General features: G+C 40.9%; 1 protein-coding gene across 7 annotated transcripts; it reads left to right on the top strand.

Annotated features, from left to right (window-relative positions):
- The first annotated feature begins 10,743 nt into the window (after nucleotides 1–10,743).
- On the top strand, nucleotides 10,744–22,338 carry mcm8 (minichromosome maintenance 8 homologous recombination repair factor). 7 transcript variants are annotated; one of them, XR_005708339.1, is made up of 23 exons: nucleotides 10,744–10,884; nucleotides 11,953–12,290; nucleotides 12,504–12,569; nucleotides 12,687–12,769; nucleotides 12,924–13,073; nucleotides 14,125–14,222; nucleotides 14,314–14,512; nucleotides 14,696–14,781; nucleotides 15,370–15,515; nucleotides 15,764–15,838; nucleotides 15,980–16,115; nucleotides 16,826–16,856; nucleotides 17,036–17,173; nucleotides 17,394–17,454; nucleotides 17,612–17,692; nucleotides 18,094–18,289; nucleotides 18,394–18,607; nucleotides 18,701–18,910; nucleotides 19,063–19,139; nucleotides 19,815–20,004; nucleotides 20,838–20,993; nucleotides 21,541–21,603; nucleotides 21,841–22,338. XR_005708339.1 is itself a non-coding variant. In XM_040138508.1 (21 exons), exons 2-21 carry the CDS (start codon nucleotides 11,960–11,962, stop codon nucleotides 20,928–20,930), a joined length of 2,661 nt encoding a protein of 886 aa, XP_039994442.1. In that variant the 5' UTR covers nucleotides 10,744–10,884; nucleotides 11,953–11,959; the 3' UTR covers nucleotides 20,931–22,338. The 7 variants fall into 7 exon arrangements, 1 of the variants encoding a protein (XP_039994442.1); XR_005708340.1 differs by having other exon boundaries at nucleotides 21,564–21,603; nucleotides 22,176–22,196; XR_005708341.1 differs by lacking the exon at nucleotides 21,541–21,603 and having other exon boundaries at nucleotides 22,176–22,338.
- The last annotated feature ends 416 nt before the right edge of the window (nucleotides 22,339–22,754 follow it).

The raw sequence follows: 22,754 nt of genomic DNA, 5'->3' as shown, positions 1-22,754 counted from the left end.
AACTGTGAACTGAACTGTGGCAAGTTTCAGAAACCCTCAACGGTAAGATGTGAGAAATTAAGGGATTTAGAAGCACTACTGGGTACAACACAATATAAAAGTTACAGCAAAACAGAGCTGTACTTTTAAGTGAGGCTTTTGGCGGATTTGGGGATTAAATGTTACGCTCAAGGGAGTAATCATGGCATTCCCTGCTGACAAACTTTGGCATGTTATTATGGCTTCAGTAGCTGTACAAATAATACATTCTTTGCACATTTTCGTTTTCATTAATACATTGTTTAAGCAGCTGAAGTGCAGATAACAGACAAAATAGCAAGTTGAGTGCCAAAGTTAATAAAACAGGACAGTCACCTTCTTATTCATTGTTAAAGACTGTAGCGCTAAAGTTCTTGAGAGCAAACCCGTTCACAAGATTATAACATTTCAAACCAGAGAAACTTTGTGCAAAGGGGAAGACTGATTCAAGGACAGATGGAGTGTAAACACAGAAATCAATTCCAAATCCCTCTGATACATAACAGAATTAAGAAAACAAAGCATTTGAGAAATATTTCTGCATCTGACCTTCGGCAATGTTTTCTCAAACACAACAAGGCCTCGGCACCATCATCAGATAAAAAGCTTCTGCTCATAATAGCAAAACAAAGTCATCTCAGGTGTTCACTGTATGTTGAAAATGCTAATACCTGGAGGTATTCCTGCTATAGAGGTTAAATGAGATACATCCTCAGTCAAACTCTGAGGCTTTCCACAAAACAGAAACATCCTACACCGAATGCATTTTAAACGATTTGCAGAATCACTGCTTTTTCCTTATCCCGGTACAATGCGAAGCATTAATTTCTGACTGAAACTGAAACTTGAGCAAAACTTCGTCACAGAAGCCAACCTCCTCAGCCTCACACATTCACGAATTCAGAGTAGATGACATTGCACAGCCGTCGGCAATAAAACTGCGCCACGGATGCGACCACCTACGGCGTCACTGTCTCTCCGCAGCACGTTACCAAACGAATGGTTTGCCGGTGAAACTGAAATCTTTGCCAGAGAAGTGAACCACGCTGTCAGTTTCCTCAACAGTTAGCATCGATAAAAACAAAAGAGCTCTCTCGGTATAGGCCGGGGATGTGCGCCTGACCACGGGCCCATTAGCCAGCATCTATCCTGTCCTATTAGCTGTAATGGAAAAGGTCCCCGAAGGTGGCAGTCCTGTTGCTCTCAAGTCCCAGAGACAAAAAGGCAACTATTTTCACACTTGCGCACACACACTGATACCTTGAGGGCTCCCTGGCCTGGTTAGCCGGCACAGATGGAGGCTATTAGCGACTAGCGGTTTTAATGGAGACAGGGGTTAGTTTTATCAGAGACAGTCACCGAGTGTGACAGTGCTGGTGCTTGCTATTCCCCCCGACAAATAAACAAAGACGATGTCTGCTTCTCTGTCACCACAACAAAAAAAAATACCCTGCTGCTTTCAAGGGCCCTAAGCAGAGAAATCTGCTATTTGTTCCTAGTGCAAAACACCCACAGTGTGTTTACCTCCAACTACCAGGCAGCGCGGTTTCCAGAGGCAGAAATAGTTTAGAGTCTGTGTTTGTTTTAACAAAGGCTTTCATCGGCAAAGTGCGGGAGCTGACAAGTCTAGACCGTCAGGGAGCAGACGGGAGAGGCCTTCTGGAAATCACAACACAAATACACACACAGTATAGTTGCAAAATCCTGTCTCAGAGTATAATCAACCTTTCCGCCGTGTTTTAGCATCAGATAAGCCTTCGAAGACATGGATCTATTAACCGGATTTTGTATCATTTATCGTGTCACCAGTTCCCAAAAAGAAGTACGTCTAAACCAACACAGCTCCCTGCATTTTTGTAACGCAGGGCCGTTTTCGTTCGAGACCCCTGTCCACCGCCTGTTTCATACCACAAGTCAACGCTGACTTCCTTTACGCGTGTCCACAATCACTCTCTTTCTTCTTTTAACCAGGACTATCAAAGTTCCCTAACCTAAACCGAGTAGTTTTTTGTTTTGTTTTTTATCCCAAACTAGTCGTTTTTGTGCCGAAATATAACCAAACGCCAACCATAGCAGCAGAAATTGCTAATATACTGTAAATCTTTTTGTAACTGTGATTTATAACAGTTTTGGAAGACAGTGACAAATCTAGTCACCTTGCTTACAGAGCTATCGGATCAGGTCCCTGACTTTGAAGAACCTGCTGTTCGAGAGACTCGTGGGATAATATCCCTGGCATCGCGCGAACCAAATTTCATTCCACCCGTAAGCCACTGAGTTGTGACCAGTCACATGTCTTTCTCATCCCCTTGAAAATACAGCTCAGGTGCTGCGGTTGTTTCTTGGGCTGGCGTTGGGAAACATAAATCCAGGCTTGTTTTTTTTTTATTTCTACAAGGCGATCTCGGGCCCTCTATCAGCACGGGAAATCAATGCAGCAGCACATCTTAGGAAACCAGTTATCGAATCTCTTCAGCGACCTAACAAACCTTTCACCCAACTGCGGACCAGCAGTTTAGACGGCTGAAGAGATTATCTACAAACCAGGACAGAAAAAGTTAAAGGCTTTTTTATTGTTGCCTTTGATAAGGTTCTTTAGACTTGCACAGGCTGATATATGCCGTTTTATGCTTTTTTCTGATACTCCACGTATTTCCACTGTTTTAAGATCACGTTCGTACCAGCGCACATGACGTGAAACGTAAGAAATGTGCTTTGGTGAGATTTTTGGCTTTGGAGCGATGAATGCTGTCGTGACGTGATTGAAGCAGTCATTTGGTGAGAGGTCTGACTGATGGACTCCACACTTTGCTGGACTCACAGACTGGATGAACAGAGAATTGTTGGGTTTTGTTTTTTTTTGTTTTGTTTTTTTTTCCTCTTCATTTCACTCCTAACAACTTCAACTTAGTGCCTACATTTTCTCAGCATCTTCGAAGAAACTGTCTTTTTGGTGTGTTTGTTTTTTTTTTTGTGTGTGTGTGTGTGTGTGTGTGTGTGTTATTTTGAAACTCAGAGTCCTAACATTGGTGACACGTTCTCAGTTTCAGTTTCTTGGCCTTTTGTTCCATGCTAGATGACCTGAAACAGCATCTACTCGAACACACACACACACAAACTTTCACCACTATCTTGTGAGGACAATCTATTGACTAAGTCATTCTTTCATTCCCAGGAGGCTTGTCCTAACCTCAACCTGCAGTGTAGTCATAAGGCTTTAAACTAACTATTTATAACCTGGTTTTGGGGGTTAATTAACCCAAACTACAACCTGGCTGTCACAGTTTTCATACAGGATCATGGAGACACTTTTCCCCAGAAGTGCTAGTCCTTATTTCGGGAGAACCTTAAGACACTGTTGATGGTGAGCTTTTCTCATGTAATTTTTCATTGCCTTGGGCAGCACGAAGATAATTCTATTCACTTGCACTGACAAGCCAACTCATGCGATACATTTTAAGTCTTTGCCTCTCATCAGTCATTTTACAATATTAGCTTAATTCTGACTAAACTGGTGTTTTAATGACTGACATGACAGCTTGGCACCAATTAGAAAATGCAATTGGCAATTTTGATGACAGTTTCCCATTAGGAAGATTTGGACTGTGACCTGAGAGGATTACACTTTTTTTTATTTTATTTTATTTTATTCATGATGGTATTTCTACCATTTGGCCTGATGTGTGATTTCAGGTTAGCAGCCCATTACTGTTACTGTCTTCCCGCTGTTATTTGTGCAAGTACAGAAATCAAGACGGATTTCTTCATTTCTTCTGGCCTCGGCAGAAAGTCATTTATTCTAGTAAAGTGTGAAAAACAGCTTCCACAGATTGAAAATTGCTCGAGCTCATTTAATCCATCGCGCCAGAACCTGAAGTACTAATTTGTTTTCGTCAGAGTTTCTGTTTCAACGTTATTTCATTGTGCCCGTGTTGAGCATTTTCATATCGGTGTGCGGATTAAGTAACACTCTGCTTAGTGTCAATCACCTGACACCCACAGGGGGAAATGAAAGGAAATAATCCCTCAGAACTGCACAAACTTTGTCGCATCCACCTCTCACAATAAGCTCAGAGAAGGAGAGGGCACAGGTTTTTTCTTCACATGGTTGTATTTAAACCCTTTACAGTCCGTTTTCCCCTTTTAAAGTAACCTTTAAAGGTGCTTTCAGACACTAAACGGTTGCCACCGCCTCCGTTGTTTCCAGGGTAATAAACATGACGGCTATTGGCAGCTGCCGTCTGGGTTGATGATGGTTGAACTTTTTTTTTTGGATTGCAGTGTAACCGTGGCAACCGGACAAACTACACAGAGTAAACTAATGCACTCATTTAATTGGTTTCTGACTTACATGAATTATACACCTCTTCTCCGGCTGTAGAAAAACATATCAATTAACAGAAATGGCCTCGGAGCAGCATCAGCTTCAAACTTTGACGATCTGGTCCGAGCCAATAGACAATGTTTGTAACATCGATTAGGCTCAACTTATGATATGGTAATAATCATATCATATTTCTATTTTGAGCTACAACCCACTACATTTGGATGTAGAGTTCTTGTGCATCATTTTATTTTACACATTTCACGAATTTCCCCAGCATAATTGGTGATTATGAAAACTCCGGGATCAAGGACTAGAATTTAAACTAAAGCACGGCTGCACCATACGAGTTTGTAATGACTTAAGCTGTTAACAAGTTAAAAGTCTCACTGCGATTAAAATATTTTCCTTTAAAGACAAGACAAGTGACAAGCAAGGAGCATCAGTGTTCGCTCTTCTTTCCCCTCTCGTCTCGGTACGTTTAGGAAGCAGATTCATAAAAAGCCCCTGGGATAGGCACAGTTTTTTGCTCAGGCTGCAACATGTTCAAGTCATGTAGATTCATCTTTGCATCAATCCCTGCTACTCCAAGCAAATTCACATCTAATTGCGCCTTTCCATTAACTCTGTGTGCAATGGTGCCGGCTGTAAAAGTCGCTTCGTGTTCTGTCTGAACACACAGTTACAAAAGGAAATACATAACAGTACAGCGCTGGAGTAAGGAGGCAGTTAGCTTAGCATGCAAGCTAGAAGCAGGGGGGGAACAATGACCCCGGCTCTGTCTAAAGTTCAAAAATACGCCTAACAGAACCTCTCGCTAATGAACGTGTTTATATGTCATGTGTTTAATCCTATAGAAAAGCAACAACTTGCAGTTTTTAAGAAGTTTCTTTGATATTTCTTGACAATCAGTGACTTCCTGGAGTCTTTGAGTCCTGAAGTTAAACAGCCCCACATTAAGACGATGACAAAGTCAACCTGCTATCACCTTAAGAACATATCAAGGGTTAACGTACTTATGTGGGATTTGGAAAAAACTTGTCCATGTGTTTATCGTCAGTCGACTCGTCTCTCTCTAGAAAATCGATCAGACAACTGCAACTGATTCAGAAATCTGCTACTCGAGTCCTCACTACGACCAGGGAAGTGGATCATATCCCTCCTGTATCCCTCTCTCTTTACCCAGGCTTCCTGCCTGTCAAGGAAGTGACCCACAAAATACTGCTGCTGGTTTATAAAGCACTGAATGGATTAGAGCCAAAATACATTTCTGATCCACTGCTATGTTACGAACCATCGAGACAGCTCAGGTCGTCTGGCACAGCTCTGCTTTCTGTCCCCAGAGTCAGAACTAAATATGGAGAAGCAGTGTTCAGTTTTTACGCTGAACACTGAAACAAACTCCCGGGGACCTGCAGGTCTCTCAGTTCTTTTAAATCGAGGCTGAAGACTTTTCTGTTTGCCCCTGCCTTTTATGAAATCAAATAACTACTCGTTCCTTACACTACACTGTAAGTTTCACTCTTGTTCTTCTTATTTTTTCATTTTCTATATAAATGCTTTTTTTGTATTGTCTTATGTTGCTTTTACATTTTGTCTTGATGCCTTTCATGTTTTATGCAAAGCACTTTGAGTTGGCCTGGTTTTTGCCCTTGTTATTTGTGTGCTAGACAAATAAACTTGCAGTGCCAAGCGGGGGCTCATTTCGTATATTCAGTTAAAACCAATCTATCCTCACTGCATGAAACAGATGATTTGAAAAAAACTCTTTTGCTAAGTTGACACACACACACACACACACACACACACACACACACACACACACACACACACACACACACACACATATACGTGCACAACATGACAACTGTGACTTTGTATGTGTGTGTGTGTGTGTGCGTGTTTTATAATAGTCCATTAGTGTGCAATAAAAATACAAATTAGTTGAGATGAAGAAACAGAGCCACTGGGGTTCAGAGCTAATACACAGTCATAAAACACACCCAGACACACACTCTCATACTGTGTGTCAATAAAGTAATTTAACTGAAATATTACTGAGTCTTCCCACAGCAATGTTGAACATTCAATTTTATTTCAAAAGCTCTTCTGTGTGTGTGTGTGTGTGTGTGTGTGTGTGTGTGTGTGTGTGTGTGTGTGTGTGTGTGTGTGTGTGTGTGTGTGTGTTAGTTTTGATATGTGTTTAAGTGTGTGAATATGTACAGTTTGCTTTGGTGTGTGACACAGAGTAATGGAGGAAGAGAGGGGAGAAAATCTGATATTCTTTGGCCTTTTGCATCGCTGATAGACGGAAAGGGAGATAGGAGGTGGAGGGGGGGTCACAGAGGCCATTCATTTAATGACCTCATTTTTACATATTAGCCTAACACAAACAATACGAATCAACAGATTGTGGCTTGTTTGTTTTTTGTTTTTTGTTTTCAATTAATGATCGACAAACACGGCGTGTCAGTTCAGATGTGGTGAATCAAACTGGGGCCACTTGACAGCTGTTTTCTGTTGCCAGTCCGCCCCTGCACCAGAGCGAAGCTAGGAAAAGACCTGCAGCTCACAGAGGGCCTTGAGAGGCAGGTTGCAGTGTTTGTGTTTTGCACTCACTGCTGGTGTCTTCATGCATATGTTACTCCCAGATAACAGCTGAAATGCCTCCATCTGTAATTGTAGCCTGGTGGCCTGCAGAGAAGACAGAAAATGTCAGCAGGGCTTGGCAGCAAATTGCCAGAGCGGCTTTTTTCCAGACTGTGTGTGTGGGTCGGGTTGGTATTTTTACCCTTGAGTGTGCTTGTAGAGCGTGTAGTGTTTGCTAGTTATTTCACATTTAATGGTGTGTGTATTTGTTGCGTACGATAGCTGTGTAGAATGGACTCATTCTGTTGATTTGGGACAGCTGTCTAACGGTGGACAAAAGTATTATCCTCAACTTTTTATTTTTTTATATTGCGGTTGCCTTCAGCATCACCATTTGATTGGGATAATATTAATGGAACAGACTGATAGATTGACGATATGTCCAATGCAGAGGGTAGACCAGGGCCTATTTAGTGGCCAGCGCACATGACGTGAAACGTAAGAACCGTTAAACCGAGACTGCAACAAGAAGAAACTGCTAGCTTAGCTCTATCAAAAGAAATGTGGTGTCTTGTTTATTTAAAGAGAAAGTAACCATATATGGTGCTTTCTGCAGAGAGAGACGTTATAAACGACGGAGAAAAAGGTTTGACAGCTCAATTTCTCTTTGCAGCAAACAGGTGACAGCCACCTGCCTGCAGCTATCGACCTATGCTGGTCTCATGGAACCACAAACAATCACTGTGCAATGTAATACTTGTGGGGGGGGCATGTTCTGCCCATTGCACATACACTGTACTCCACGTAATAATACTCCACACCAAAATGCCCCACAAGTGACCGGTTAAGAATTAACACCAATAAACAAACAACTGAAGGTTTTGTTCATTACAAAAATAGCAACAAAAACCGAAAGTTAATCATCTCGAGACATTTCTATCTTAATCTCTATTATCTTGTAAACATTGCACCAAGGGGCAATGCATGTGTGAGCCAAAAGAGCAAGAGACTACAGCGCACGGCTATTTGTACTTGATCACATGATACTAAGGTGTAAAGTTAACGAGTATTTGGCCGATGAATGTCTGCTTTTCTGCCAATTTCCACACCGTTTGCCGCAAGTCTTTCTGATGAGATGGGACATGTTTGCAGCAAGCTGCGGGGAGACATGGGAAGAGAGCAGACGCTTCAACACTGATCTAGTGCCGATGCCTGCAGACAGGGCCAGCGAGACAATTTGGCACGTAACGAAACCGAATATCCAATAAGTCAGTGGGGGCATCATATGGGAGGGGGGAAACAAATTCTTGTTCACTCTGTGGGTTACCAGTGTGTCAAACTTGAACTCCAGGGGAGAGAGAGCCGAAAATAGAGAATCAATGACTTTATACCAACTAGTCTCCCCCCTAACACACACACACACACACACACAAGCAACGTCTCTCACCCGGACACCCAGACCCATTTAAAACGCATCGATACTCTTGTCGTGTCAGAGCCCAGCAGCGGTGACTCACCACCTACTTAACGCTGGGGTCTCGAAATCTGGCAGAAAAACAAACCGTGCTGAAAAATGACCTCTTCTTGTTTTCTAAATCACTTTCAGTTCACATGGGTTTTGTGGGACGTTTGCTGCTGATTGATCAAGGAGAGATTAAATGCCTCGCTGAGCGGCGCAGCTTTTCATCCATCTCTCCGTGCTGATTGTCGGTGCTTCAGCTCTCTCCCGGCACTTCAGTTTCCACATCTCCCTCCACACAACACCAGCTATCATCACAACGCTCAACTCAATAGGTGCGGAGAGATGACACGGGACACACACATACAAAGTGGAAGGGGCTTTATTTCATTCCTCAGTGTTATGAGGATAATGATAGGGGAGAATTAAGAGACATATTTCTTTATTATCTTTGTTTCTTTGTCTGCTTCCCCCACAAGAGCTGTTTTTGACCTTACCAGCAACCTGTTTCACCATCTATCTTCCTCTTCTTGTGTGTGTGTGTGTGTGTGTGTGCGTGTGCGTGTGTGTGTGTTTTCATCCATCCTGCTCAGCCCTCAGCTATTACCACTAACTACTCTAGGCCTTAGTAGTTCAGGAATTGATTTTTCTCCTTGTTTGTTCTGTCTTTCTGTCCCCTCCGAACCACTGCCTTCGGAGTGCGTGTGCTCTCACGCATTTATCTTTGTGAACCAATTGCAGTTCCAGAAAGTTTTATCTTTCCGGTCAGATGCTAAACTTTGTTTTGCTTTGTTTTACCTGTTGTACTTTGTGCAATGACAATAAAATGAATCTCTCTTTACGTGAATGATGGTCCTAACAAGAATGGAAATATACATGTTTTTGTGCGCACTGGCTCACATGCGTGGACGGATTATGAGGCGACAGGCCCCGGGGGTCACGGACATGTAGAAGGCCCCCCACGACTCGAGACTAAGAGCAAGAGACACAGATTCAACAACCGTCGTTGTTTTCGGTCGTTTTGCCTCTTTGCGGTTGTTTTTCGTCTCTTCGTTGCCATTTCGCATCACTTTGTCGTCATTGCGTGTCTCTTTGTGTCCTGTGAGAGGCCACGGAGCCCCTGGGCCGGTGCCCGATAGGCCCTCATGCTCACATCCATGTCAGTGTTTATGTGCGTCTGCAAATACAAATGAAGCCTCGTTGTCACCAATCTCAATCTTACTTTTGTTAAGTGGTAAGTGCGTTTGTGTGAATTCAGACTTTACCAGCTGTTCAGATAAACTCGTAATTTTTTTTCTTTTAAAAGCTGCTATTGCGTAATGACCAAACATCTCCAGAAGATAGCAGCAGAGGACTGTGTAAACATTTCTCTTCTCAGTGAAGGGCATTATGCAGAACCACTGACCGTATATAGCAAAATCACACCAAATATGCTTGAATTAACCTTTCATGTTGGGTTATATCCGTCCTTAATTCTTTCAAAGACTCGTGCCCGCTTCCTCTTCAAAGTCCTTTGACCCACCAGGATAATAGCCCTGGTGGGTCAAAAGACTTTACAGAAAGTCATTTTAATGTTAATGTTTTTGATTATCAGGTACAGATGGTAATTGACAATGGGTAATACACCAGGGAGGATATTCGGTCTTTAGTGATAAATTCAAATATATTAAAATAGTACAACTAAAGTCATAGATGTTTCTTACATGTGAGTCTATGATATTTTAAATAAAAAATTAAAAACATCTCATTTATGCTCCTGACGATCACTGAAATTGGTCTTCAAGATCCAAAGATTTATTTGTCACATTCTCATAATTTTCAGTATGTACAGTGAAATGCAGAGGTGGCATTGGTAAACGGCTAATGTGTGATAATAATAAGAGTAAAACAAAAATAAGAATTAGGAAAAAGGAATAGAAATGACAAAATGTTAAAGATTAAAAAAACAAAACAACTAAATACAGTACATGTAAAATATTTATAAAGTAAATATACAGTGAGGTCCAAAAGTCTGAGCCCGTGGGAAAGTGGTCTCAGACTTTTTCAGTTGATTTGCAGTATTTTATGATGTGAGGGTAGATGGAGTTTAGAGAGTTCACTCGCCTATGAAGGTACATTTCATTTGATGTTATTTCTTTCAACTTAGACTGCTGTTCCACGAATTAACCACGAACACTGTTTTCCCAGAAAACACTTGAGAAAAACGCAAGAGAATTTTTTTTTTTAAATTCAGATTATTGGCTCAAGGCGAACTCGGTATTTGTATGTGTAGTAGCTTCGGTGTCCTCCCGAGGGCAGTAGAACGCCTGAGAGCGTAATCTGCTGCAAGTACAAAATTAAAGCAGCAGAAGAAGCCTCGGCGCGAATGGAGGGAACTTTGACCTGTCTGGCCGCTGTCAACGCCGGTTCGCTGGTACCAGTGCCTCTGTTGAGTTAACCTAGCAAACTTTGGGCTTTCTGTAGCGGGACCGTTTCGCTTGAGACGAGACGAAAGGTTTGTACCTCACCGCCGTAGCTTTTACGGGGTTTCACCGGAACATTTCGTAAAAAACCTCACCGGTAACAACATCACAAGTTAGCTAACAAGGATGACGTTGGCGATGTCAAAGCAAAGTCTTAGTAAACGCCGAAGTAGACTCGAATTTAAATGAATTATTTAAGAAGTATTACAATGTGTGGGGTTCAACATTAATGTAGTACACAACGCAGAACTTTGTTTTAATAAAACGTTTTTTTTTTGTTTTTTGTTTTTTTGTTTTTTTTTTCATTCCCGGTGTAATGGGTGGCAGCGAAAGATACGGAGGTTACTAGCCAGCAAACTCTTAACGTTTGATAAAAATGTTTAAGTTTAACAAAAAATAAAGTTTATATGCCGAAATTTCAGCTAGTTCTTAATTGTTGAAGGTATTGTTTGAGGGGTTTGATTCGGTCCGAACGAGGTGGACGTGTTTGCTGATAAGTAAGGTGACACTAAATTCCTAGGTTTTTAAATGGAGTTAGGAACCGTGAGAACGGAGTGGGGCGACCGTTTATTTGGGTTGTAGGTCAATTATAATGAACAGTTACATTCTGAGAAACATGCAAAACAATGAAACACAGTTTTTAAAAGGCACTGAATTTGTTCCTCGGGTAAATATTAAAAGCACATTTAGAACTGAAATAAGTTATTTTGGTACTGCGGTACTGTACTTGTTACTAATGCGTGCTACATAGTCACCTAAAAATAGTTGTTTTTTTTACATAGGATAGGATAAGGACATTTTCACTTTTCTTAATTTGGCATAAATTCATTACACATGCATGCTTGTGCCTTGGTGCCTGGATGGGGAAATTAAAATAATTCACAAAACAAATTATGTAGCGGATAACTTTTCAAGGATGCCAGCCCCTGTGGTTTGTGTCTGACCACTGCCTGTGGTTCTGATGCACATGACTGGTAAAATAAATGTAGCTGGTGAATGTTTTACCAAAACAACTCTGAAGAAAAGAAACTACCTTGCTTTGTGCTTTCCTGTCACTCTCACTACTTTTTGGTCCGTTGCTTCTTCTTGCTTTGACTTAGGAAAGCAATGAGTGGAGAGGAATCCAGGAGAGGCTCATCGAGGGGTGGGAGTGGAGGATGGAGAGGAAGAGGTGGTGGTGGAGGATGGAGAGGCGGAGGAGGTGGTGGAGGATGGAGAGGCGGAGGAGGTGGTGGTGGATGGAGAGGTGGAGGAGGTGGTGGAGGATGGCGAGGCGGAGGAGGTAGTGGAGGATGGAGAGGCGGAGGAGGTAGTGGATGGAGGGGAGGAGGATGGAGAAGTAGACCATGGAGAGGAGGATCAGGAGGAGGAGGTTCAAGAGGAGGAGGAGGTTTTGGGTCAGGAGGATCAGGTAATCATACCTTCAGCACTCAGAGAGGTGACTGCCATTTGCTTTTCCATTTTACGTATAACCAGTAAATCAGCATGTGCTCTCGTTTGCTTTTAGTTTACATGAGCTGAAAACAAGTGAAATATGAACATCTGAGATTCTTCCAACATTTTATCTAATGAAAATGATATTATACATGAAAAGCTGCAGCATAATGCATTACAATTTACACTGCCTACTGACTGCCTTCTGTCTCTTAAGGTCTTTGTCAGGCTACCCTAGATGCATTTTGTCCGTACAAAGGATGGGCACACTACTTCAAAGAAGGTACATGTGCAGCTCTGTTTCACACGATAAGGGGTCACACATGGTATAATGGTCGTGATCATGTGACTTTCTTGGTGTCTGTGATGTGTGTGTCTTAATATGTCTCTTTATGTGCAGGCTTCATAGAGAGCTCACCTAGTATGGAGAAGATCAAAGTGTTTGAGAAATATTTCACTTCCAAGATTCACCTGTATGACAAGGTCGGTCTGTCTGTCAGCTTCTTACCTTTCTGTTTAATAGATTATATTGAGAGTTAGTTTATCTACCTACCGATCTGTCTATCTATAGGTATCTATGAAAGGGGAAGGGGAACTTTTCCATGCCATTTAAAAGGAGTATTTATTTTGTGTACAGGACGAGATTGAGCGTCAGGGCAGTGTTATGGTAGATTATGCAGACTTGACTGGAGACAAGACTGTGCGTAAAGCGCTTCCTGACCTTACCACAGAGTTGAAGGAACAGCCAGAGCTGATACTCAACTGTTTGGGAGTGGCCATTCACCAGGTACACACACACACACACACGCACAGAGTTGCTCCTACACATATGTTGTCATCTGCAAGTTACAGCCTTTCAGAACCTAGACATATCATGAATGTTTTATAGTTTATTAAATACTCATAAACATTTTGATAAATTAATATATAATCTGAAACTGAATACAGAAAATTCATTCTTGACATGTTATTTTTTTACAGTACCTCTCATTATTAGCAACTTTCTTTAATATAACAAGACTAGGTCAAAACCTAGTATATGGCTGGACTGCCTTTTATATGCTTGCTTATCTTCTACTGTCTGTGCTCGTATGTACAGTATTTTAATACAGCTGAATTCCCAATAAAGTTGCTCTCATTTACAAGTTTTTCTGTTTCTCTGCGGATCAAGTATGAAATAACGACTGAAACGCCGCATATTTATACTACTGCTTCTAGTACAGCTGTACTGCGATTCCTGCTGTACTTACTTATAAAATGATCACTCAGAGACAAAGTTAGGAGCTCATTCACATCTGTGTCAGCTGTCATGTCGTCAATTGAATGACACGCATAGAGAGGTGTGCCTGCGGAGGGAAAGCCCCATCTCGCGATCGTGTTGCAATACTGGCGACTTTCTACAGAGTGTAGCTGAGGTTTGCCAAAGAAGTTGCTACATTTGTCACAAGGTGCTTTTATGAAGAAAAGTTGTTAAAAGGTTGTGAAAAATCAGTAAATCTAGCAACAAAAGGTGCCATATTGGCAACACTGCCTGTAAACGGCCCCCTGATGACGCAATAGAAACTTTTTGGGCCAATTAATTTGAAAGAGCAACGACCAATGGTGTAACTTCAGCACTTAGTCAAATGGCATTCAGCTGACCAATGGTGTAACTTAGGGCTGGCCCTGCTGTTGCAGTTCAGCCGAAAACTAGAGAACTGAAACTTTAATCTGTGAGGTCTGTTAAGAGGCAAAGCGTGGAACTGCTCTGCTGAGAGATCAGATGCCGGACTGATTGTGTGTGTGTGTGTGTGTGTGTGTGTGTTTGTGTGTTTGTGTGTTTGTGTGTGCGCGCTCAGGTGTTGACTATAGATTTGGAGAAACAGGCTGCTGAGTTGCAAGGGGAAGAGCTTCCTGTTGCTACGCCAATCATCAACATCCCTCACATTAGCGCGAGGTAATGCACACAGTGACGCACAATTAGTTTTATGCTTGACACCTGTACAACTACCAAGATGATGACTTTGTTTGTGTAAATTATCACACAGGCTGTATAACTATGAACCGTTGACTCCGTTTCGGGCATTGCGGGCCAGTGTGTTTGGACAGCTGGTGTGTGTGAGGGGAACAGTGGTCAGAGTTAGCAGCATCAGACCTATCTGTACCAGGATGGCCTTCAAATGCCTGGGCTGCTCGAAAACACAGTCTCTGCCCCTGCAGCGTGGGAAATACGCTACACCTACCAAGGTATGCATACCCCCCACACAGCTCACTTTTTTTTCCTGAAACATCTTTGCTGTATTCTAATGTTTCCACAACTTATTTTACACAAGTAATACTGTATACATACAGTTTTCTTTCAGAATGTGACAGCATTTTATTATAATGATTTAGATTTGCGTGTATGTATATGTGTCTTTTATGGCCTAGTGTATCCAGCCTGACTGTCGCAGTCGTTCCTTCGCTCCCAGCCGGAGCTCTCCTCTTACACACACTGTAGACTGGCAGCTCATCAAGTAAGTATATCATGTGTGTATGTAGGCAATTGAACAATCAGCAATGAAAAACTATGGTGAGACGTGTCCATCTAAAATCTTTGTAGCAGCTGTTAGTTGAGGGCTAGAAAGACTGTATTTTATTGACTCCACCAGTTGTCTGGGAAAGACGTTTTGAAGTTATTTTTTATGATCATAAGTACGAAGAGGCACCATTTAAATTAAGGCACTAGAAAAGCCGCTGACATGAAAACGACAAAAATCGGACTCAAGGTTAATTTGCTGAATTACAGGAGTTATGTGACTTTTAGAAATATCTCTTGTACAAAAGTGGCAGCTATTGCACTTGTTGATCATGCAAAGATGCACTTTGCACAAGGTGCTTCATCAAAAGTTACACAAAATGTTGTTGTGGCAGGCTATCTCTAATAAAAAGTGGAATATTGTGAGAAAGTCCCAGCTTTTCTCAGAACACATTCTGATGCAGAAATTTAGCACATTTCCAAAGCCATTGACCATTTACATATTAACATACTTGTTTTTTTTTTTCTTTTTCTTTGTTTTTTTGTTTGTTTTTGTTTTGTTTTTTTCCTTTTGTTGCTACTTTAGGGTGCAGGAGTTGGTGGGAGGAGAGCAGAGGGAGACTGGACGAATCCCGCGCACCGTGGAGTGTCACCTGACCTCTGACCTCTGTGACAGCTGCGTCCCTGGAGACACTGTTACTGTGACAGGAATAGTTGGAGTTGTCACTGATGGTAAAAACACAATCATTGGGTAGGAGGTTAAATTTGGAGTAAGCTTTTGCCTCCTACTGGTAGTTACTGAAATGTAAAAGTGTATGAACTATATCTGTGTATATATACAGTATAAAATATCTGCTTATATTGTAAGTATGAATATTCTGGGAGGAGGAGATTCATATGAGGTGCTCTCCTGCCTTCACAACCACTGTCACAGTGACCAAAAACATGGCACACACAGATCACACACTTATTATATGCAGGTTGTCCCCGGAGGAATAAGGATCAGTGTGTGTTCATCATCTACCTTGAAGCTACTTCAGTTAGTAATACTAAAGGTACTGTAGCTTGTGTATCTTTTTTTTTTTTTTTTTTTTTTTTTTTTTTTTTTTTTTTTATAAGTTGGACTTTAATTATGCACAGCAGTTATATTTTTAATGTAACAGAGCAATAAGATGTTATTTCTTCTTAATGTGTAGGTCAGCAGTCCAAGTCAGGTCAGGGGACACGAGGGTCGCTTGAAGATCGTTCTGGAGGGGAGGAGTTCAGTCTGAAGGAGCTGTATGCCATCCAGGAGATCCAGTCACAGCCTGATTTGCTGAGACTCATAGTACAGTAAGATATCTATTACCTACAATATTAAACAGACTGTTAAAAACCTAATGAACTTTTCTACATTTCAATGGCCACAGAGTTTGAACAACATGGGCCATTTGAGTCCTTTAAGTCACCGGTCCCCAACCCCCAGGTACCGGGCCACACAGAAAGAATAAATAACTTACATTATTTCCGTTTTATTTATTTATTACCCGAGTCTGAACAATCAAGTATTTTGAAAGGAAAAAGCGGGAACAAGAAGGACAGAAGCAATTACTGAGGGCCTCCACATCAACGCCCTTAACTCGCGCCTATTCGAGCAACTTTGTGATGAGATGATGTACATGTACTTTATATTTGTTTTGTGGCGTATCTTATTTTGAAGGCATGTTCAAGTGTTACCATAGCCTACACAGAGAGGATGTTACTCTTGTTATATTGTTGGCGCATGCTGCTAGGACGCTGCTATTAAAGTTACATACAAGTACACAGTGGATTCCCGTTTATTATTATATTTACAAAATACCACATGTTTTGTGTTGGTCGTATCATTTTATTTTGTTGTATTTATCCCCCACACCTTGAAGGCCGGTCCGTGAAAACAATGCTTACATTAAACCGGTCCGTGGTGCAAAAAAGGTTGGGGACCCCTGGTTTAAGTACTATTTTAGCACTGTGCTATTAACTCATACCAAGACTAAACAGTCTGATCTTCTTGCTTCTTTCAGCTCTTTATGTCCAGTCATCTATGGCCATCTAGTGAGTTCTGCACTTTTAACAAAATTAAGAACACCAACAACATTTTCATCACAAAGGAATACCTGTGATTTGGTTGAATACAGCAACCATACACACGTTTTTTGTTTTTTGTTTTTTAATTAAATGATTTTTTTCAAAAATCATGAAAGTTATGCACCTGTTTTCTTGTATGTCCCTAGCTGGTGAAAGCTGCCCTTGCCTTAGCATTGTTTGGAGGCAGACAGAAACACACAGACAAGAACAGTGTTCCAGTCAGAGGAGACCCACACATCCTGATGGTGGGAGACCCTGGACTGGGAAAGAGTCAGATGTTGCAGGTAACACCAAGTGTACTCTAAACACTTTGAATAAAGCAGTAGTATCTGGCAGAGATTTCGGCAATGTCATTTTGTTACCCTTTAGATGAGACTGTAACTGTAGTACATGTCTACTTTTTGAAGGTGTTATATGTTTTTCTTAGAATCAGTTTCAGTGTGTGAAAGAACACTTAATACTTAGATGTCCGCACGTGCTCTGCTTGTGTTCTTCTCTGTGTAGGCAGTGTGTAATGTGGCTCCCAGAGGAATTTACGTATGTGGCAACAGTGCCAGCACCACAGGTAAATTGTAATACTGACCCTAAATTTTTGTTTATATAATGCTTACTAACTGAACAGCTATTCAGATCTTTCACAACATAATCGAGTTGGGAATGTAATATTTTATTTATTTATTTATTTTGTTTTGTTTTTTTGTTTTATTTTTGTTTTGTTTTAGGACTGACAGTAAGTTTATCTCGAGACGCAGGAACTGGGGATTATGCTCTGGAGGCTGGAGCCTTGGTGCTGGCTGACCAAGGTAGGAAAGAGACTTCAGTCATTGGATTAAAAGTGTGTGTGTGTGTGTGTGTGTGTGTGTGTGTGTGTGTGTGTGTGTGTGTGTGTGTGTGTGTGTGTGTGTGTGTGTGTGTGTGTGTGTACACCATGTATATTGACTTATTGTTGTGGCCTTGAGGTAATTACAACATTCATAAATATGTATTTTAAGTCATCCTAGCCCATATATTGTGCTTTAGTCTAAAAAATTCATTAGGAATTTGCTTTTTGCAACTGGTGGCAATTACCTGCTTTATTATCACTGCTTGATTTGATTTTTGTTCTTTGGTTGTTTGTTTTTCTTTGTTTTCTTTCTTTACCTCTTCGTCGTCCTCCCCCAGCCTCATTCCTTTTTTATCCTCTTTCTCTGCCTGTTCTCTTTAGGTCTGTGCTGCATTGACGAGTTTGATAAGTTGGGCAACCAGCATCAGGCTCTGTTGGAAGCCATGGAGCAGCAGTCTGTGAGTCTTGCCAAGGCTGGAATAGTTTCCTCTCTGCCTGCCAGAACGTCAGTCATAGCTGCTGCAAACCCAGTTGGAGGACATTACAACAGAGGCAAGACTGTCTCTGAAAATCTGAAGTAAGTCAGCTCAGCAGTCGTTCGGTCGTTTTTTGGTTACTGCTGCTGGACATTACTGTATGTCTGTGTAAATGGATTTACATACAGTGTATTCCTGTCTTTAGAATGGGCTCAGCTCTCCTCTCCCGCTTTGACGTTGTCTTCCTCCTCCTGGACATCCCAGATGAGACACTTGACCGCCGCCTGTCAGAGCACGTCATGGCAAATAGGGCAGGAAGAGGCAGAACCAGCAGTGCCAGAGTCAACAGGGCAAACAGCCAATTGGACACCTCCATCCTGCTAGAACACTCTGACATCCCGCTGTCTGAACGTTTGCAGGTAAAATAGACCATACAAGCACTGTGCACACAAGAAGACTAGTATCCGTCAAAAAATCCTTTGTATTTATGCATTACATGTGTACGTTTCAAGATCCCTGCGGGAGAAACTGTAGACCCCATTCCAACCTGCTTGTTAAGGAAGTACATCAGCTATGCTCGTCAGTACGTCCATCCCTTGCTCTCTCCTGAAGCAGCACAAACAATTCAGGACTTCTACCTGTCGCTAAGATCCCAGGCACACTCTGCTGCCTCCACACCCATCACCACACGACAACTGGAGTCTTTAATTAGGTTAACTGAGGTAGGTTTCTGTCTCTGTGGCTATCAGTGTATTCACGACCCGACCTTGCAGCATGAGATGAATTAAGACATCTGCTTTTTCTGCTATAGTGTCAGACTAACAAAAAGAACCAGTGCTTACTGTATCTGGTTGGCTGTGTGTCTTTCGTGTAGGCAAGAGCCAGGTTGGACCTCAGGGAGACCGCTACCAAGAGCGATGCTGAGGATGTGGTGGAGATCATGAAACACAGGTGACACTTTGTGTGTACTAGGACTGCAGCTAATTTATTTTTCTCAATTATAATGTTAACTGTTATAAAATAACTATCACAATTTACTAAAGCTCAAGGTGATTTCTTAAAATTGCTTATTTTGTCTGACCAACTATCAAACACTTCAAGATTTTCCGTTCGCTAAAACATACGACAAAGAAGGCAGCAAATCATTTTATTTCATAAGCTGGAATGAGGGAATGTTTAGCAATTTTACTCAAAAAATGGTTTAAATTATTAATTGATGATCAAATAATATTAATATTATTTTTAAACTAATCCATTAATCAAACAGTTGTTTTACTACCAGTGTGTGTGTGTGTGTATGTATGTATATGTCACCTCAAATGGTAAATTAAAAAGATCTAGCGAGAGAAAATCTGAATCTGCAGAGGTAAAACTTTTCGACATGTTGCTCACATGTGCCAGCGAGATTTGTCTGTTCAGTTCAATTCAATCCACCAGAGGATGGGGAAAAAAGTCTTTCTAGTAAGAAAATTAAGATTTTGTCTTATTTATGCAGCCCTGGCTTCGAATGTACTGTCAGATATAAATTTCTCTCCGTGTGTGTGTGTGTGTGTGTGTGTGTGTGTGTGTGTGTGTGTGTGTGTGTGTGTGTGTGTCTCTCTCTCTCTCTCTCTCTCTCTCTCACAGTCTGGCTGATACATATTCAGATGGTCTGGGCAATCTGGACTTCGAGCGCTCTCAGCTTGGGTCAGGCATGAGTCAGCGCAGCGCTGCGAAACGACTGATAAACGCACTGCACTCTCACGCACAGAGAACCAATCAGAAGCAGTTTGACATACAGATGCTTCGAAGTGTGGCCGACAGACTGAACATCAAGGTGAAACCATTCAGATGCCCTGAAATAGACATGCACGAGATAAAAACTTCCTAACACCTCCATGTATTTTTCACTCACTCTCTTAGAGGAATTTAGCTACTTATCCAAATGGTGACTGGAACTGCCATCTAGGCAAATTTTGCAAATGAAGGGGCGCTAGTCAGAGCCATGGTTCGGAACAGATTAAAAATGGAGCCATCAACCTGACAAGAAGGAAAATAAAATGAAAATATTACCGTCCTGATATAGAAGTCCTAATGAAATAAAAAATATACTACTCTATATAAGGTTACAGGTCAGTTTCACCTGAGAAAAAAATTGGGACTTACAAATAAAAGGCAGTAGGAGACACTAAACAACTTCTAAGGAAATTAGGAAGAGATTGAATAACATAAGGAGATGCAAAACAGTAAAGGTTGCTTAAAACAAAAGTACTAACCAGTGCAGCAGGTGGATGACTGTTGTTGGCCAAGAGAGAGAAACTGCTGCTGCAAACATTTAGACCGGAACGTGGTGGTAATGTCTCTGTCTCATCAAAACTGGTGATTTCTTTCATCTTAGAAAAACGATGTTGTGTTAATTCATTATTGGCTACTGCACTGTCTTGTTTTTTTTTCCATCAAATTATTTCATTCTTAAACTAATGCAGGGCAGCTTCCTCACACAGTCACACTTTATCTTCTGAAATTTATGCTGCGTTTCACCGCAAACTTGCTGAGTAATTCAGGTCTTGAGTTGGTGTCAAATAACATTGTGCTACAATAAAAACACTAGCATTACACTGTATGCTTGCTTGTTTATTTTTTTAATACTCAAACATCTGTACCTTTCAGGTGATGGACTTTGAAGGTCTAGTGAGTTCCCTGAATGAACAGGGTTTCCTGCTGAAGAAAGGAGCCGGGCTGTACCAGCTGCAGACAGTCTGATCACTGACATCTGTAACAGACTCTGAATGCGCGTCTGCTCCTACCTGCAGACCTCGTACAAAGGTCAGTGTTTGGGATTAATGAAAAGGGTATCTCTATAGAAAAGAAAGAAAAAAAAAAACTTGAATCCATTATCAAGACCACTTCCCCAACCAGTAGACTGCATTATAACCTTTTTAAAACTGACAAAGATAGGACAGACCATCTCACTGCTGAGACACCTTCTCTCTGCAGGACCCTCTCAGCAAACACAGTTTCCTCAATGTGCCCAAACCTCCTGCTACAAAACCAATAATCTAAGCTAATCTCAGCTAACTCCAGGACACACACATCCCTGTTTAGAAAGTCTGCATTTCTTTATCCACAAGTAGCTTCAAACTGAACAACTGTATGACTATGATCATACTTGTGATTTGGTTTTACTTGCATTAGACATCACCGACATTACTCAAGACTCACCTCGTCAACGATGTGCTGTGTAACAGGCTCCATTGTCTACATAAAGATATAAAAATATATATAAAAATAACTTAGACTGGTCTACCCTAATAGTCAGGTACACATACTTTTGTGTTATTTTTATGGTACATGGTGACTGTTTAAACAACAGATGGAGCTGAATCTTGTTTTCAGTATTTGACGATGACGATGGCCGGACATCTGGAGAGAAATGGTGATGTACTTATATTTGATAAATATTTAGTAGGTGATATACTATTTTGCTGTTCAGAGTTTTACACATTTTTATACTTTTTGACTGTACTAGAAACGCTTTTTTGAATACAGTTCAAATGTACTATATTTTACACCTCACTGTTATTTTTATGTAAAATTACATATATATTTATGTGTAAATGTGTGGTGTATAGTAGCTTGGTAAAGTTAATAAGTTCTAGTTTCATTGGAACAGTTGTTTCCAGGGATGCAGCTTCTCCTGAATCTGTAGAGCAGTTTATGCTGCACTCCTTAAGAGCAGAAGCTGCTTGATAAGGGTTGACACGGTGAACATTCATCAGCTGAGGTCGTTTCATATTCAGCTCAAGCATTGAACCATCGCAGAGTTTTTTCATATGTTATAAGTATCCAAAACTGCAGCCCATGTAAACATGTTTAACTACCAATAACTGAATGAGGGAGCTTGAGAAAACGCAGATATTACCTTCCCTACCCATAATTCAGACCTCATCTGACGTGGTGTTAAGGTGCAAATATATTGTCATTATTGCATTGTATTGTATTTTTCAGTTTTCTCAGATATTGACTTTGGAATCGGCCTCATGAATCCAGTATTGGTCGAGTTATAGTATGTTGATCTAAAAAGCTGCACATGTACAATGCTTGCTTCTCATTTTTCTCTTAATACTTTTTCAAATGTTCCGTATTGCTGTTCCTGGTTACTGTCTGTATGGCATGCACTTTATTAGTTAACATGAAACATTCAGTTAATAAAGTATTTTATTGTACTGTAAATAACAGCATTTTTTTGTTCTGTTTTCACAATATTACAAAGTGCGTTTGAGAGTCATTTTAAAATGTGCTCTTAATTTGAAGGAAAATTACCACAAAACATTAAATATTTAGGTAACGCTTTATTTTATGGGTCTGTATTTTCCCAATCTTCCAATAACTTCCTTGGACGTTTCCTGGTTAAAAAAAACTATGTAAAACTATGGTAGTAGTTGTAAGGAGAAATAGGGATTTCCTTGAAAGAACTGCTCCGTTTTAATCAAAATAAATATTAATTCACTAATTATTGGTAACTGTATTTTTCATAAATCTTGAATTGTATGCCTGTATTGTAGGCAAAATTTCACATTTTTGTGT

The sequence above is a fragment of the Xiphias gladius genome, chromosome 11 (assembly GCF_016859285.1).
Source record: "Xiphias gladius isolate SHS-SW01 ecotype Sanya breed wild chromosome 11, ASM1685928v1, whole genome shotgun sequence".
Taxonomy (NCBI): Eukaryota; Metazoa; Chordata; class Actinopteri; order Istiophoriformes; family Xiphiidae; genus Xiphias; species Xiphias gladius.
Note: the sequence above shows the minus strand (reverse complement) of the source record. Positions and strands in the feature narration are given on the sequence as shown.